General features: G+C 33.9%; 3 protein-coding genes across 3 annotated transcripts; 2 read left to right on the top strand and 1 right to left on the bottom strand.

Annotated features, from left to right (window-relative positions):
• Positions 1–4,082: 4,082 nt before the first annotated feature.
• LOC131842402 (3-oxoacyl-[acyl-carrier-protein] reductase FabG-like) lies at positions 4,083–4,853 on the bottom strand. The gene has a single exon (XM_059190937.1). It carries the CDS (start codon positions 4,851–4,853, stop codon positions 4,083–4,085), a length of 771 nt encoding a protein of 256 aa, XP_059046920.1.
• An 8,626-nt stretch (positions 4,854–13,479) lies between these two features.
• LOC131842411 (uncharacterized oxidoreductase YxbG-like) lies at positions 13,480–14,250 on the top strand. Its single transcript, XM_059190945.1, has one exon. The coding sequence runs from the start codon at positions 13,480–13,482 to the stop codon at positions 14,248–14,250; it is 771 nt and encodes a 256-aa protein (XP_059046928.1).
• Positions 14,251–16,358: 2,108 nt separating this feature from the next.
• LOC131842409 (3-oxoacyl-[acyl-carrier-protein] reductase FabG-like) lies at positions 16,359–17,108 on the top strand. The gene has a single exon (XM_059190944.1). The coding sequence runs from the start codon at positions 16,359–16,361 to the stop codon at positions 17,106–17,108; it is 750 nt and encodes a 249-aa protein (XP_059046927.1).
• Positions 17,109–19,772: the final 2,664 nt, after the last annotated feature.

Raw genomic sequence — 19,772 nt, 5'->3', positions numbered from 1 at the left:
ATTATAAAAACATAAATCTAAATTTATAAGATATCTGATTCCTGCGACGCTTAGATAAAATATTTTAACTTCAGTCCCAGCACTAAGCTAAAGGCTTGCATTGCAACGCAAACGTTGTTAAAATATTTTATATATAAAATATATTAATAAAAAGTGTACAAATAAAATATTTTTTTAACTTCTTGTTATTACTAAAAAGATTTGAGCTGGCAACCCTGTCAGACATTGATCGTTTTAAGAATAAAGAGGCCACAGTGTACACAGGTTTATGAGACAATAAAAATGTAGATTTGCGCGTGAGTAGGTTTATATGTATATATACTAGCTGTGCCCGCGACATCGTCCATGACCTTGATCAAATAAAGAATAATATTAAAATATCTAACACAAAAAAGGCAGCGAAAAAGTAAGATTTTCAAAATGGCGAAATGTCCAAACATACTCTCATTTAACCCCCTGAAGGGTAACATTTTTAGAAACTTTCAATAACATATTTATTTATATTTAATCAACAATAACAAACAATACATAAGTTTCAAGCAAGATAAGTCTAGGTTTAAAAATCACAGTACTTCCATACATATCTCCTTTCAAAGGAGACCTATTACAACCCTTTTTTCATATTGAAAAGTAGCTTATGTCCTTTCTCAGGGTCTAGACCAGAGGTTCCCAAACTTTTTTGTATCGGGGTCTACCCTTGCCATATTTTTCGGTATTTGGTACCTGCTATTGTTTTTTTGTAAATTTCTAACTGTAGTAAAGTTTAGTGCTAAAAACATCAAGATGACCGCTGAAGACCCCTTGCAGTTTGTCATAGACCCCTGGGGATGGATATAGACTACTTTGGAATCTAGACTATCATCATCATCTGCTTCTTCCTTATCCCATTTATTTGGGGTCGGCGTAATATGTTTTTCTCTTCCATTCATCTCTGTTCGCAGTCATTCCGTTATTTACTCCCTTTCTCACCATATCATCTTTCACACAGTCCATCCATCTCTTTTTCGGTCTTCCTCTACCCTTATAACCATCCACATTCATATGTAACACCGTCCTTAGGATATGATCTTCATTCCTACGCATTACATGCCCATACCACGATAGACGATTACTCTTTAACTTCTCTAACATCGGTGCCACTTTCATACTTCCTCTGATTGGAATTTGGAATCTAGACTATCTGTGTACCAAAATTCGTTTTAATCATTTCTGTAGTTTTAACGTGAAAGCGAGACAGACAGACTTACGTTCGCATTTACAATAAAAATAAAATATACTGTTTCAATATATATATATATATTTATGTCAATAGTACGCATTGCTTGTGTTATATAATAAAAGTATAATGCGCAACTGTTTAAATTATTTAGAACAATTTACGCGTAGTTTTCTGTAAAATAATGTACATGTGTATATAAATACAAAAACAAACATACACACCTATACGTGTAAGTATGCGAGAGAATTAACAAAAACAAATTTAAGTTTTATTACCACGACTATTACCTCTAGTGGGGTAGACAGGTTTAGATGAAAATAAAAGTTTTAATCATTACATAGTGCTGGGAAATTGCGTAAAAATATAATAAGGTTTCACCACCATGCGGTAGGGTGCGGTCGCTGGTTCAGAAATATGATGTTAATTCACTGACTGATTAAAACATTCAAGGCTTGTTACCTGCAATATTGGGCTCGTACTCCTGGAGACCACCTCTAAACAGCTGTCGCACAGATCACAATGATATAAGCACAAAACACAAAAATATTGTTCAAATTCGAGATTAACTTTTAGGATCACGGCGGTTGATTGCACAAATCAGACAGTTTTTTTCTTTTTCGAAGTGAATAGATGCACAATTGCACTCGCAGTGATGCGACAGAGGCGCCCCTTTACAGGTACATACTTACCCACTAAATTACAAATATACAAACCTTGACTTCAAACAACAGACCAGCTATAAAACAAAATCGCTGTAGCTGTCTGTCCGTCCCTATATATGCTTAAATCTTTAAAAATAAGCAACGGACGTTTTCTTAATATACATGATAAGTTTATTGTGATTCAGGAGGGGCTAACGAAGCTAAGCTCAAGTTCGTATTCTCCACCACTGGTGCCCCGCCAGCCTAAACCGATAGCGCAGGATAGAGCATCCATTTACTATTTAAAAAAACTGTAAACAAATTGACGATCCGGAATATATATAGGTCAATATTATCATCCCAGAGATCACATGATTTCACTACGCCACTAGAAATATATAATATTTTATAATATCTAAATATATATAACTCAAAGGTGACTGACGTAGTGATCTATCAACGCACAGCCTAAACCACTGGACGGATCGGGCTGAAATTTGGCATGCAGGTAGATGTTATGACGTAGTCATCCGCTAAGAAAGGATTTTGATAAATTCTACCCCCAAAGGGATAAAATAGGGGATGAAAGTTTATATGAAACTTTGTCAATTTTAAACTAATCGGACTGAGACTTTGCATGCATAAAGCTACTATGACATAGGCATCCCCTAAGAAAGGATTTTCATAAATTCCACCGCTAAGGGGATAAAATAACGCGAGCGAAGCGGCGGTCAAAAGCTAGTTATTTCATATGTATGTTAGTCTATAAGGTATTTATAATATGGGCATAGTAGCCTGAAATAAATAAATTATCACCACTATTAAATACATATAAATGTATCCTTTGAATTAACAAATATATTACTTGATTTTTCGTGTGTAATATTATATTATCGGTGGTGTAACCAAAACAGCAAACTAACCTATCAGAATGAACAGCACTACAGACATTATTACCATATGATAAATATATATGCTAAACCACTATACAGCATCGGTCTAGTGGTTTAGCATATCGCTTTACAATCCGATGGTCGCGGGTTCGATTCCTCGCACGATACAAACATTTGGATTCATAAGTATGATTGTTTGTATAGGTTTGGCTGTTTTCTATGTATATTATGTATGTATTTAAGAAAACAAAAATATCTAAGTATTTATTATATTAGTTATCTAGTACTCTAATCTAGTACACAAGCTCTGCTTAGCTTGGGACTAAATGGCCTGTTAACCAGTTATTATTTATATTGTATTACGGTGAGGCACCGTAATCACCACCTGGTTACTTTTTTTTTTGTTTGTTTTATTTATCCGTAATGGAAAGGCAAAGAGTCTAAGCCCATACAGCCGCAAGCGATGTTACTTTATAATAAGTGTGATGTATTTACACCCGCGTGTCAATGTCAAGTTTGACACATTGATCTATAATTGTCATTGTCAAAATAGAGTATGATTTGGCATTATATAGAGACTAATAAATATCCACTTGTGGTTAAAATATACCACTACTACTAGAGACTAATAAGAATGGCGTTTTCTGCGAATGTCCAATTGTTGCGTTAAACACTATTCAACAAAAATCATTAAAAAGGCGTGATATTTTTAACGTGTTATCAGAAGGCCTGGTACACATTAATAAGTTACCGAAGGATCCTAAATTATTAAATAAATTGAGTTGCTTTACAAAAAAATTTAAGTCACTACTAATAGAGAAATGCCTGTACTCAATTGACGATTTTTGATGTTATTATTTTTTTTGTTATTAATGACATTCTGATGACAATGTGTAAATTTATTAATTTTATCAACATTCAAATACAATGTACATTGTTAATGAATAAATAAATAAATAAATAAACCGTTAGCGCAGACGGGAGCACTATTCCATTATCAACCATAAAAAAAAACTACATATATTTTGACGACCTCGGTGGTCTAGCGGTCTAGTACACCGCTTTACGACCGATGGTCGCGGGTTCGATTCCTCGCACGGCACAAACAATTGTATTCGTGAGTATGATTGTTTGTATCGGTCTGGGTGTTTTCTATGTATAATATGTATGTATTTACAAAAAAAAATTCTATGTATATATGTATCAGTTGTCTAGTACCCATAACCCTTAGCTTGGATCTAGATGGCGCTGTGTGAATTGTCCTGAGATTAAAAAAATATATACAATTTTTAAAAGTGTGTTAAATAAAACTTCGTGTAGTAAAGTCATTTATTGTGGAACATTCAATTGCAATAGCGCCCCGTTGTCAGAAACAAAATCCGAACCCGTCACACCCTTCGCCTTCTCACTTGATAAGTAAAGGACAATTTCTGCAATTTCTGAAGGCTCTGAGCATCTCTTAAGTGGTAGTGATAAAGCCAGGTCATCCCAGGACATTCCTGGAACACCTGCGTTTTCTAGAAAGTCAGTTTTCACCGGTCCAGGACTTATAGAATTCACTCTTACACCCGAAGGTGCTAACTCCAAAGCAGCACCACGAGTGAAGTGGTCTAATGCAGCTTTGGAAACACTATATGCGAGATATCCTCCAAGGGGACTGGTCATCTTCCCTGCTATACTCGATATGTTCACAATATTACCTTTAGTTTTAACAAGATAAGGTGCAGCTAAAGCTGTCAGATGCACTATTCCTCGCGCATTTACAGCCATTATATTATCGTACGCCTTTAGTATACTTCCATCCAGAATGAAACCAAAAACACCCATTCCAGCGTTGTTAACCAAAACGTCTATTTTGTTAAATTTCTTTACAGTTTCATTGATGATTCTTTTGACATCGTCATCTTTACTCATATCGGCTTTGATGACAAAAGGCGTGTTACCAGCTCGGACGCATTGTTCAGCTACATTCTTGAGCTTTGTCTCGTTCCTTCCGATCATTACCACGTTTGCACCGTTTTTAGCAAACAGTAGCGCAGTAGCGGCGCCAATACCTGAACTAGCGCCAGTCACTATAACCACTTTGTTAATAAAACCCATATTGTATGAGCCGGTCTAAAGATGTAACGATACTGGAAGTGAGTTGTTATTACAGAGGTATACATACGTTATCTAATTATAGCGTAGACTTTGTATGTAATTTGTTTTATTGTATTTATAGAGAGACTGATACAATGTACCTACTAGTAACTCTTTATTAATAATAAATAGTAATAATAAGTTTCTTCTTCTTCATTGTGTACACAAATGAAATAATAAGAAATTACAGGTAATAGTAAAATAATTCTTTAATTCTTCTTTAATTACAAAAGGCGGTCTTATCGCTAAAAGCAATCTCTTACAGACAATATAGAAGAGAGGACTTATGTACATAGTAGGTGGCACATATAAGACACTAATAACTATACTACTAAATATACATACTTTTGTTATTTTTTTATAAAATATAATAACAATATTCTGCCCACGACTCCGCATGCCTACAAGGACTTTGATTTCCCAAATTACCAGCTTCTCATTAAACTCATATGAAATTACGGCACTTAGGTACACCAAAATATTAATGTTAGAAATTTTTGTCAGTCTTCTCTTTCTGAATTAGGTAACCTCTGAAATGGCTATACCGATTTTGAAGGAACTTAATATTTTATGACTAGCTTTAGCGACTTCTTCCGAGGAGAAATAAACTTACTTTAAAGTAAATAAAATTTCTAAAATAATTGTTTCCAAGTAACGTTGAAAGTAAGCAAGTTACTTCTTATAACATAGCTATTTACGAGCGAACTTCCCTTCAAAATCAGACTAGCCATTTTTGAGTTTAGAACAAACAAACGGATAGGCAAGTGGACATATAAAGAAAATTACATTTTTTTTAATGTAAGTATCGTATACACTTTCATATGCACATATTGAAATTATTTTTATTTGAAACGTGACAAAAATACACTTCAATTTTATTTACTTGTATAGATTACGTCAAATCTATATTGAAATAACTATTTCAGTTATGAATCTCTGTTTCAAATGAAACATTTTAATTCCATTTGAAATAGAGGCTTCAAAATAATCGTGTGGTTGATTATATGTGGTTTTAATCATTAAAGTAATAGTACTTTATTATACAAGTTTAAAATAGATAACATTATATAAATATACTAGCTACTAGCCCTGGCTTTGCATAAGTGTACATGTACATATATATATATATAAACCTTCCTCTTGAATCACTCTATCTATTAAAAAACGACTTCAAACTCCGTTGCGTAGTTTTAAAGATTTAAGGGTACATAGGAACGGACAGATAGTGCCAGCGATTTTTTTTATACTTAATATGACTGGCAGACCTGACCACGTGTTGCTGTGGCTAAAGTACTAAGGAGCAGGACATTGTCGATTATATTCGTACCAAGAGTAACCTGACATTGAGGGTAACGCAGCTGAAGTCGAGTCACAACGCGAGTTTCAAAGCGTTTGTGGCCCTGGTCCCCACCGACTTGCTGCCCACCTTCATGAAAGAGGACTACTGGCCGAAAGGTGTGGTGTATCGGCGCTACCGTGGCAAATTGCCGTCTTCAGTGCCGTGATCACACAGACAATATTATTGTATTAGGTTTTAAATATTATATTATATGTATGTTAGTCTATAAGGTATTTATAATATGGGCCTAGTTGCCTGAAATAAATGAATAAATAAAAAAATAAAGTTCTTGAATAAAACAATATTATGACTATAAATTGAGATGTAAGCTGTTCTATCTTTCAAGTTGGATCAAATTGCATGATTGTTAGATCAATTTGATATAATAAACGTCTATAACCATTAACTATAATAAGTATACATTGCGAGCTGCGCAGGACCGATCGTCGTGGAGATCTTTGGGGGCTGCCTTTATTCAGCAGTGGACGTCTTCCGGTCCTAGACAGTGATTAACTCATTATCATCCATAAAAAAAAATCACATTACATAACAATCCTATATCTAAAAATCTCGTTCTACCCACTTGTCTACAGTTTTTTTTATGGATGATGATGAAATAGTTCACCCGCCTGCGCTAACGGTTTACGCTGGCGGGGCACCAGTGGAGGATGATAAGATGAGTATGATGTCAGGTCAGTTAGCCCAACGTGACAAATTCACCGGGAATTTATCACGATGGTTTCCAGGGGGGACCGCGTGGAGGTCGACCTGACATGGTACATTGTTAGCCACATTACTAACAATCCTTCCCTCCACTTGTATACAGTTAGAAGTTGTATAAAATATTAGCAATGAAAAATGGTCTCTGTAATACTACTACGCAGGGGGGAAGGGGATTGTTAGTAATGTGGACTGATGATCCCATTGCTAGCAATGTACCATGTCAGGTCGACCTCCACGCGGTTCCCCCTGGAAACCATCGTGTTTAATTCCTGGTGAATTTGTCACGATTGACTAACTGACCTGACCTCATGCTCATCTTATCATCCTCCACTGGTGCCCCGCCAGCGTAAACCGTTAGCGCAGGTGGGAGCATCATTCCATTATCATTCACTCAAAAAAAAAAAATACTACTACAACTTTGAACATATCATTCGCAGTTTTGTAATTGGTTAACACTGGATCGTTCTCAAGGTCAGGGTCATGATTATAAAAACATTATCATCCACAAAAAAAAAAAAAATACAAAGCACGTAAATATACTAAGCACTTTGATATAATTTTATGGCTACATATCATTCGCAGTTTTGTAATTGGTTAACACTGGATCATTCTCAAGGTCAGGGTCATGATTATAAAAACATAACCACCGAATACCGAATTAGGAGATAATTGAAGTGATGCATTGAATAACAAAAATATACAAAGCACGTCTAAATATACTGTGTCACCGTGAATTGTTTTGTTTTGTCATTCTTTGTAAAGTTATCTAATTTCATAGCTACATGTATTATACACTAGCTGTAGGTACCTGCAACTTCGTTCGCGTGGAATTTAACAGAAATGATAATTAGAGATTTTTCTAAAAAAGTTCTAAAATAAAAGTAGTCTAAGTTACAACAGCTACCCGCTAACAAAAGTCCTATCAAAATCGGTCCAGCCATTTCAGAGATTAGCCGGAACAAACAGACAGACGTCTTCTTCTTATTCGATTCGATCTTGTCAGAACGGTCGTAGTCATTATGTGGTAGAGTGAGGGCAGATGTCATCCATCGTACAACTGCTCGCCACTTCTCCCTACTCGCTGCCATTCTGGTACACGTGGAGTGGACCACCTGCTGCTGCTTTTACTTGGTTGGTCCATCGCATGGGTGATCGTCCACGAGGTCTAATACTGTCAACTGTACCCTGTACGACAAGGCGCTCTATGGACGAGTTGTTTCTACGCGAGACGTGACCAAAGAAGGTAAGGATGCGGGATTGTGTTAATGTAGATAGACGCTGACAACAGACAAACAGACAAAAATTGTAAAAAAAATTATTTTAGTGTATGTAAATGTTATTTATATTCATATGCATGTAGTAAAAAACGGATATTTCAATATTACAAACAGATACTCCAACAGATTTTATTTATATGTATAGATATAAACCTTCCTCTACAATCACTCTATATATGTATATCGAGGGCCGTGATGAGTAGGCAATTCTTTGAGTTATTAGTATCGAATTTAATATTACTTATATGCATTTCCATTATTTAAAAATGTTTATTTTTTTATAGTTTCAGTATATGTTTTAATTTAGTAGATTGTTATTTTTTGATATATGATTTTATGAGTATTTATGATACATAGGCCTCTCGTGTTAGTACTGCAATTTTTTTTATATTACGTTTCTATCCGTGAGTGACCGTCAGTGGCCGTCCTGATTTTATTATATTTTTTATATTTATATATATATATTGTATATATTTTTTTATAACTATGTTTGTAACTAGCCTTGGTTTTCCGAAAATAAATAAATAAATATAAATGAATGCAGAATGCTAATATTTTTTTTAATCACATTAATTAACATTACACGTAGGTAAGGACCATATATTTGGCTATATGCTATATGCTCTTTATGTCTGTGGTCGAATATAGAGTAGATAACTGTCAAAAAGTCTTACGTAATATTATGTTATCTGTGGTCTTACTGAATGTTAAACTAATAACACATACGCACACACATTCTTTCTTACACACACACACACACACAAGTAACTTCTAATTCAGATACTGTTATAATATTTGTAATTCTTATAGTCTTATTCTTTGTAGTTAATAATAATAATAATAATAATAATCCCCGGACAATTCACACAGCGCCATCTAGACCCAAGTTAAGCTAGCTAAAGCTTGTGTTATGGGTCCTAGACAACTGATACAAATACATAGATAATTTTTTTTTCCTAAATACATACATATTATACATAGAAAATACCCAGACCGATAACACAATCATACTTATGAAACAAATGAAAGAAAGGTCGTAAAGAAAGAAGACCACCGAGAAAGATTCATAAAATTGAAATATATTGAAAAATTGTTTATTTGGTACACTACAAATAATTTTTAATTTAAATTTAATTTACTTTTTATATTAATAATATATAAATAATAGTCCAACTAGGTCTCCGCTCAGCATATGTCGTATATTTAGACGGGGTGCCACGACGCTGGTTTTCAGCACACAATAATGGACACCTTCATATACATATATTAGATTACACTTAGATTGTGGAATGAACTTCCTGCCGAGGTTTTCCCACGAGACTACAGCATGGGGTTTTTCAAGAAGGGTATATTAAGGTTTCTTAAGGGTCGGCAACGCGCAAGTGATACTCCTGGTGTTTCAGGGGTTCATAGGCTACGGTAACCATTTACCATCAGATGGGCCGTATGCTTGATTGCCACCATCGTAGTATAAAAAAAAAAAATTATAACATATAGATACAGAAATACATATGTGTAGAATAGCAAACAACTTTTGATTTATATGCTTGAAATATATAGCTTCAATATATTATAGAAATCACCGTATGAAAAACAAGTACACGTACAATAGCTCATAAATACTTACAGCACCAAACACATTGGTTGATACTTTTAACCTATAAGAGGGCGTCAATAAATTACGTGAGATGTTTAAGGGGGCAGGGACGGATCTACCTAATGGCTTTTTGAGCGCCAGCCCAGGACCCCGAGGATACAAAAGGCCCCAGTCCCCACTGAAACGATATTTAGAATATAAAAAAATATCTAGAATGTTAAAAAAACTATCGTAAGGTTGGCAACCCTGAGATCAATCAACCTATGCGAATGCACGTCTATAGAAAGGAATTTCTGGTGGATGTATTTTTTAGTTGAATAATATAATTAGGTAGGCCCCTAAGTAGATTTAGCCCAGGGCGCCACAAATTCACGATACGCCCCTGTAAGGGGGGAGGGGGTCGAGTCAAATCTCATCTAATCTTACGTTGGAGAAAGGAGGGGTCTCGGCAAATATCACGCAATTTTTCTGATTGAAACAAAAATAACTTATATTATTTTGGTCCATTTAATCTTGATTGTACATGCTTATTACACTTACAACTCTCAGCAATATTGATTACTAGTCTTAATTAGTCGTAAATAAAAGCACGAAGTAATTTTCTTTCATTTTACAATAACAATCCAATGCGTTTACGTAAGAAACCCACATTTTGATGTGTAACACATGGGAGATTAGGTGATGGGGGAGGGGGTTGAATAAAATCTCACGACATCCCCCTGGGGGGGGGGGACAGAATATTTATTTATTTATTTATTTACTTACACAACTATTATTACAGGCCTAAGCCCAATACAATAGTGTATCTAATTCTATATTATACATATTCGTTAACATAACATATAACATACAATGTTGTTTTTGTGAATTCACACAGACTACACACAAACAAATCCGTTGTTTCTGCTATTTTATTGAGAGTGGCCAGTGCGTGTGTCATGGACGCCTTGTTTAATCAATTAATTCTGCCGCGAGGTACCGCTAATAACTGGTATTATTTTTTTAAATAATTTAAAAAAAACACCTCACGTAATCTATGGACGCCCCCTAAATGTGATCCTACTCAGTGTCTATTAGATGTATTGTGATCAGTCATTGCAAGGGAGCGCCTACAGATTATTAGTAAGCAATAACTCTTAAATTAATATTTGCTGTATGTATTACTTGATGTTGTGTATTTATATATGTATGAACTATATGTACGTAATATAATTTTAATTGTCTGACTCAATTGGGATATTTCGGATAATAATACATATAGAACCATAATAATGTATTTAAGAAAAAAAACAATCTACGTATTTGTATCAGTTATCTAGTACCCATAACACAAGGTTTAGCTAGCTTAACTTCGGTCTAGATGGCGCTGTCTGAAATGTCCTGAGATTATTATTGTTACAAAGCAAGCTGCTTGGCGACTGAAGTAGTAATGGGATACCTAAGTTCCCATTGCAGACGTCATTTACAAGTCTTACCTGGGTAAAAATAGTACAAGGTCCACATAACTAGTTGCAGACAAGATGGCGCTGTGTTAATTACCTTAGGTTGCAGTGTGTAATTTCCCAGGCAGTGGAAGATATAAAAAATTCAAGCACTTTTATTTCGAAACTAAAAATGTACATTCATAATATCTACATCTATACATATAAATAAAATTGGAGAGTCTTTTATTTATATATAAAATAAAATTGGAGAGTCTGTATATATAAAAATATTGAAATAACCGTTTCTTACATTTTACATTTTATTATAAATAGGGTACACAGACCAAAATAACATTTCTCAGAATTTTTGTCTGTCTATCTGTCTGTTTGTTCCGGCTAATCTCTGAAATGACTGGACCAATTTAGACGGGACTTTTTTTGGCAGACAGCAGATGTAATAAGTAGTAACCTAGGCTACTTTTATGTAAATAATTTTTAGACCACATCATCACCTAATATCAGGTGAAATTGCAGTCGAACGAAAGAATTTAGAAAAAATTTAGAAGAATTCTTCTATTTTAGAAAATTATGTTAAATTCCACGCGGACGAAGTCGCGTGTATAGCTAGTTAATGATATAACCACATAGTAACTACTAACGGTAGTGAAAATTATGTATATATAGCCTATATGTATATTAATTTGTCATAGTGTCATTGACATAGTTTTTAAGTTATCTGTTACTAACACAATAATCTTTACATATTATAAAACCAAGTCACGTCCACTGTCTGTCCGTTAGATCTTTTAAACTATGCAACATATTTCAATGCAGTTTTTACCAATAAATAGATAGAGTGATTCAAGAGAAAGTTTTATATGTATACCCGTGTGTAGCTGCTGTTCTTCTTGTGATAAGACAGCTTTCCGAATGACTGGTGGATTAAATAAATAAGTATTTAATTCAATTGCTTAAATTAAAGTTTATTAATGATATTCTTTTTTTCTTATTTATTAATATTTTACGGCTTTGGAAACAAGTCCTTTTTAGCCCAACAAAAGAATTTTTTATTCTCTCAGTGCCAACACCATAGAATAAGTCAGAACAAATTATACACAGTTTAGGTTCTAAATAGGTTACCCTATTTGTTGTTTTATATATATATATATATATATATATATATAAACATAAAAGGTGTGGAACACAGTACGGAACACTAGGAATTATGTCTTCTTAAAAAATTGATTAGATGTCTCACCACGCAGGCGCATTTCATTTAATTATAAGCTGTTTATAACTAGGTTGTTTTAATATTTCATCTGTATTGAACACCACTACCATATTCATGATGTGCTTGCAAGCAGTCGACTGATACAGCTACGTAGAAAATAGTTATGAAACACTTAATTATAATTTACCTCAATTACAATGAAGCTATTAGCTTTTATTGTCATTAATAGTAATTGTCCAATTAATCTAGTTTTAAACTAAGTAGAGCTTGCGTTATATACACTAGACGACTGCAAGATATAAATAAATACATTTTTTTGTAAATGTTTACGCAATATAGATCGTTAGTATAGGCTAACCTCATTGCCAGCATGTACCATGTCAGGTTGGTAAGTTCCTGATGAATTTGCCACGATGGGCTGACTGACCTCATAAATACAAATGTTTGTGCCGTGTAGTCTGATGACCCTATTGAAACCATATGACCACCACGCGGTTTCCGTGGAAGCCATCGTGTCTAATTTCTGGTGAATATGTTACGATGTCACAACTAACCTAAAGTCGTGGTCATCCCATCATCCACCCTGGTGACCTATCAGTTAAATCGTTAGCACCATTTCATAATCACCAATTAAACGAAATGGCATATAAAAAACGCCCAGATCAATACGAATTAGGGCATCAAACACATCATTTCGCCGGTATAATGCCTGCGTATAGCATATCATAGGCGTTACTAAAACCTGCGATTTCTGTAACATCTTACCTATCATTTGAAAACGTGACTTATAGAGGAAAATTGTGTATCGAAAACAATTGACCCGCCACAGGTAGACGAATTTGTCACAGTCTGGTAAATATAAGACAAACTTTTGCATTCGACTATACAAAATTATACATTAAGTTGGCACTATAATTACTAACTAGTACATATAAGTAAAGTTACAATACAAAGTGTCCACAGTTTCTCAACAATATTAACGAGGATCGGACAGAAATGAGTTTTGCAAGCAAAGTGGTAATAGTAACTGGCGCTAGTTCCGGTATCGGAGCTGCCACAGCGGTGTTGTTCGCTAAGGAAGGTGCTGACGTGGTGATAGTTGGTAGGAATGAGGTTAAACTCGCTACTGTCGCAGAAGAATGTACCTGCAACGGTAAAGCACCACTTGTCATCAAAGCTGATATGTCTAACGATGACGATGTCAAGAAAATCATTGATGAAACAATTGACAATTATGGTAAACTGGACATTTTGGTAAACAATGCCGGAATGGGTGCTTTTGGTGGCATATTAAGCGACACCGCTGTGAGCACTTATGATAAAGTAATGGCTGTAAATATGCGTGCAGTTGTTCATCTAACTGCATTAGCTGCACCACATATTGTCGAAACCAAGGGCAATATTGTAAATGTATCCAGTATAGCAGGAAAGAAAGTTTTAACGGGAAGTTTTCTATCCTACAGTCTCTCAAAAGCGACTTTAGATCATTTTACGCGTTGCATTGCTTTGGAATTGGCACCATCTGGTGTAAGAGCGAATACGGTCAGCCCTGGTCCAGTTAAAACGGACTTTATGGATAATGCTGGCGTGCCAGGTGTTAACTGGGATGAAATGGGCGCAATCGTAGCACTTAAAAGATACTCGGAATCTGAAGAAATTGCCGAAATGATTCTTTATTTAGCCAGTGATAAAGCTAAAGGAATAACCGGATCAGATTTTATTACAGATAACGGAGGCCTTTTGAGATATGATGTTCCACAATATTAAAGAACTGGAAATGCTTTCCTGTCATAGACAAGAGGATGTTTCTACTTTTAATTACACACTGCAGTTACTGATTATAAACTTGGTATTCTCACAAAATAAATAACATCACAGCTTTTACTTGATTAACTACTGCTTTTAATGTTATTCTATACGCCAATTTAATACCTCCTGCTTACAATCAATATTATACTATTTTAGCAAGCGTATATGTATTAATATATTGCAAATAAAAAAATAAATGTATTAATATTGTAATTATTTAATTATTCATAGAAATATTATTGTTAGGTCATCATTAAAATGTTGTACATATTTACTTACCCTAGTTATAAAACCAAGATCCATGAGTTCAAACTTGGACCACACTGAATTACTTGTGGGGCATCATTGGACGTTAGGATCAGACTTACGTACAGGTCAGCTAGGCCACTGTTGGTTTGGTCATTCTTAATAAAAGTCGACCATAGATCTTATTACATTTCTATCTAATAGATGCTAGTGGCATTGATCGAAGATTATTGATGCATTTTGCATATTCTAATATATCAAACCCTTCCAATTCAAACGGGGGATCGAAATTACGACGGCCTGAACCAAGTTCAAATCCATAACGGTGCCCTCAGACTAAACTCGTATCCATCAGACAGTTGGCCTGCAGCCGCTCCATAAGTCCTTCCGCAGCAGTGCACTTTGCACTCGCCCCCTATCGTTTGGTGAAGCTGTAATAGTCTGCTGCAGCCAACACCACTAAATAGTTTGTAAAGAATTTTGATTTCATAGAAATGTATATAAAGGCAGCTGTATTTTTACACGAGAAAGTACTCAAGTTGCCCTTAAATTCATGAAGAATGTACTTAATGTTGTAAACATGATAGGCACGTGATAAGCACTCTGGGGGATCTAGAGTTACGATCAAAAAACCGCATATTTATAATATACAAGTGGTGCCTGCGACATCGAACGGGTGTTTGTACATTTTCACAATCTGTTGAAAATTCGAGTATCTCTGCACTCCCTAAGGTCGGTAGAGAATAGAGAATGCTATTAGCATTAAGCCAGCTTATTGTACAAAATCAATAGTTTTAAATAAATTAAATTAAATTAAAACTCATTTCATCATTTAGGATCTTTTGGTTTCTTGTGCACGTTGTTTTTATCCCTATCGTCCAATTCTGCTAGCTACTTCAGTTGAGAATAACCCGCAAGAAACTCAACTGGCACCTACATATTTTATTATTATTATTTTCATAGTCAGTTTCAATCTTATATATAAAATTCTCGTGTCAGTTTTCGTTCCCATACTCCTCCGAAACGGCTTGACCGATTCTCATGAAATTTTGTGAGTTTATTGAGTAGGTCTGAGAATCGGCCAACATCTATTTTTCATCCCCCTAAATGTTAGAGATAGTCAACCCCTAAATTTTCAATTTTATTTTTTAGACAACATTTTTAGTTTCTATATTTTTATGATACAACATACAAAAATACATACAACCCTAATTTTCACCCTTCTATCATCAACCCCTGTTTCTTTATAGCGTTATTAATTTATATGGCAAAACAACGTTTGCCGGGACAGCTAGTTTGTATATATAAAAAAACATCTATTCAAAAGAGCAACACACAAGTTTCTTGCTCATTCTTCTTGTGATGAATCTGCATTCCGAATGAGTGGTACAATCAAAATATGACTTAAATTTTTTTAATAAAGAATTTCATCTATTTCTTTAAATATTACATAGCGTTAAGTTAGTAATAAATCAGGCATGTTTACAACGCTACCCCTTTTTTCATTAATAAAATTCCAAATAGTGTATTCATAAACTACTCCCCTTTGGGAGTTTCTCAGTTTTAACCAATGGTTGCAAAATATTTTCTGAAAATTTCCTCCAAATTCCTAAAGCCAATTTTGCATAAAATCTTAACACATAAACAGACCAACAAACAGTTTTTACCACGTCACGATTTTATGATTTTATTATTTCTAAAGATAAGGCTAGTGACAAATAGGGTTCCGATAATCCAAGCCGTTTATTTGGGTATATAAACAATCTATATTGTTATTGAAGGGGCAGTAAGTGGTGAGTACTTTAAAGATTCCTATAGAAATGAGTTTTAAGAACAAAATTGTGATTGTGACCGGCGCTGGGTCTGGTATTGGGGCAGCCACTGCGGTACAGTTTGCTAAGGAAGGTGCAGGCGTAGTCCTGGTAGATAGAGATGAGTCCAGACTGAAGAGTGTACGTGAACAATGTACACAAACCATCATTGAGCCACTATTGGTCACAGCCGACGTGTCCAAAGATGAAGATGCTCAAAAGATAATTGGTGAAACAATAAAAAAATTCAACAAACTTGATATCCTTGTCAATTGTGCTGGCATCTTAAGAATGGGCTCCGTTTTAGATGGCAGTATCATGCAGACGTACAACGAAATTATGAATATAAATTTAAGATCTGTTGTTTTATTAACAACACTGGCTGTACCCTATCTGGTGAAGAGTAAAGGCAATATAGTTAATGTTTCCAGTGTTAATGCAGTGATTGTTATGAATCCAGAAAATGCTGCGTATGCTGTCTCTAAAGCTGGACTGGAACACTTTACAAGAGGTACCGCGTTGGAATTAGCTCCTTCTGGGGTTAGAGTGAATGCTGTCCGGCCGGGAGCGGTGAAGACTCGTATAGCAGAGCATTTAGGACGACAAATGCCCCGTACAGGCAAAATAAATATAAATGCATTTGGAAGGATATCAGAGCCAGAAGAAATTGCTGATACTATTCTGTTTCTGGCAAATGATAAAGCGAAAGGTATTACGGGATCCATATATACAGTTGATAACGGAATGGCGTACAAGTGAATGCTTTATAAAAAAATAAATATCTAAATAAAGTTTATAATTAAAAATAATTTTTTTTTTATTATATCCCTCGTTGTTAGGTAAATAGGTAGATATTTTTTTAATGACGGCCTCGGCGGTGTTACGGATTAGCACACTGCTATACTTCCGATGGTCGCGGGTTCGATTCCTCGCACGGTGCAATAAATTTATATTCATGAGTATGATTGTTTGTATCGGTCTGGGTGTTTTCTATGAATTTACAAAAAAAATCCAGGTATTTATATCAGTTTTCTAGTACTCACTTACACATTACACACAAGCTGTGCTTACTCTGGGGCTAAATGGCGCTGTGTTAATTGTCCAGGGTTATTTATTTTGTTTATTTATTTAAGTTATCGACAAATACTTACAATACAGCTGTATTTTTAATGTTTGTAACCTCAGAACTAATCTATACATGTAAATAAAATTGGAGTCTGTTTGTAATATTGAAATAACCGGTTTTACTACATGCATATGAATATAAATACGGTACATACAACAACATAACATTTTTTGTCTGTCTGTTTGTTCCGGCTAATCTCTGATATGGCTGGCATAAATTAAAAAATAAAAGATTACAGTTTATGATCTCTGATTAAGATAGTGACTTTTGTAAATTAAACTCAGATTATTTGGATTTTGCTTATCTAAACTGCAGGTTATCATTTATTACTTATTGCCTATACTTTGTAGATATTTTTTTATGGATTATTAATTTTTTTATGGACGATAATTTAAATTACCTTTAAATAAATTCAAAACATCTGTTAAATCACATTTACTTAGCAAAGCCTATTACTCACTAAACGATTACTTGAATGACGAGCGCGCATAATAATAGTTGTTCATGGATGAGATTTTCGTTTAATGTTAGACATAAACACCTATATAAATAAACATTGTAAATTAAGTGGCTTTTAAAAAAAAATTAGTTGAGTTTCTTGCCAGTTCTCAATTGAATCTGTACGGAACTGGACGGTAGAGAAAAATTATAATACAAAACAATTTGACGTTCATAAGCGGCTAAAGCGGTAAAAGAAAAAAGGCAGATATTGAACACAATAGAAAATAGACGAGGAAAAATGTTAGGACACTTGATACGGCACGATGATTTCATGAAAATTATTATTGAGGGGAAAATAGAAGGAAAGAGGGGGAGGGGAAGACCAAGGAATAGCTACATCAAACAAATTGAGGACAAAATGGGAGTCGTGTCGTATCAAGAATTAAAGAGCATGATGGAAGATCGCGGAAAGTGGCGAGAGCTCCACCGACAAGAGCGTAGCTCTTAAATTATGAATGAATGAATGAAAGCGGGTAAAATGTCCTAAGGTAAAGGGCCATATTATGGAACATTGTACTTTTATGAAACAAGTGATAAAAATCCGAATTACAAATAATTTCTAACGTATTCAGTATTTATAATATTATCTTTATGATCTTTAATAACCTATTTATTGATTAAATTAATTTATTTTTGTAAACACCTTAAAATGTATAGAAAAAAAATAGATGAAATGCCCGTGTCAGGTTGCATGAAAAAAGACTGTCTTTTAGAGTTAGAGAATGACACGTGTCATCACAATTGTTTTAACAATTTGAAATATTTGTCAATGATACAAAAATACTTGAAACATGTCAATCAAAAGTTTGACATATTATCTATTGATTGATAATGAATTTAAAGTACTTTAATAAGGTATTTATTTTTTATTTAGGTGTTTCATAATTGCCAAAAATTTCTAAACAGACCGTATTTATGGAACAGTATATTCAGTGTTCCACATCCCCCTCACATTCGATTTTCTTAGTTGTCCGTAATTATGAAACATACAATATTTAGTTAATTTCGTGTTAATCATTGTTAATTAATTACAACAAAGCAATTTACGTTAGAACAGATTATATTTCTAAAAATTTGCATTTAAATATGTACATAGATTGTAAAATTCTATGAAAATGAAAAATTAACCTCAAAAATGAATAAGCTGGATGATAAATATTGTTTTATATTAATTAAAACATATACTTAAGTGGAAAACCTGCCTGAAAAAATTAATAACACTTTATTTAATTCAAAATTTTTACGAAGCACCTACATATCACATTTTTATAGATGTTTTTAAATTAATAATTTTTGTAGGTAGATACATTTTTTTTATAGAATTTGATATCTTTATTCTATAGATTTATTTTATATTGTTATTTTTATTTTTGATTGTTTGGTATAATTTTTATAATTTGATATTGGTTGGTTTTCCTGAAATAAATAAACTAACTGTCAAAGATATATAAATTTGAATTTTTAGTGAAAGAACAGAACAGTAAGAAAATAATTTGATTAATAATCAAGTCGAATGATAAAACTAATGATTACATGACACTTAACAATGATTGTCATTCTTCTAATAAATATTCTCCTCTGATAAATACCAGTACCCAGTCTCAACAAAGCAGCCATTCCTGAGGTAATTACTGTATGAAATTATAGTATAAAATGAACCTTAGATATGGTTACTGAAGCTCATTCTGGTATTTATGAAAGTAGTAATTTAAATTGACTAAATTTAACTATATAAAAGCATAATGTTGGTGATGAATTAATATTTGAGTTGAATTTGAAGTCAAAAAAAATAGATT

The sequence above is a fragment of the Achroia grisella genome, unplaced genomic scaffold, assembly GCF_030625045.1.
Source record: "Achroia grisella isolate CSIRO2021 unplaced genomic scaffold, CSIRO_AGI_Agris_v1 utg2172, whole genome shotgun sequence".
Classification (NCBI taxonomy): domain Eukaryota; kingdom Metazoa; phylum Arthropoda; class Insecta; order Lepidoptera; family Pyralidae; genus Achroia; species Achroia grisella.
The sequence above is the reverse complement of the archived record's forward strand: the minus strand, read 5'-3'. Positions and strand labels throughout refer to the sequence as shown.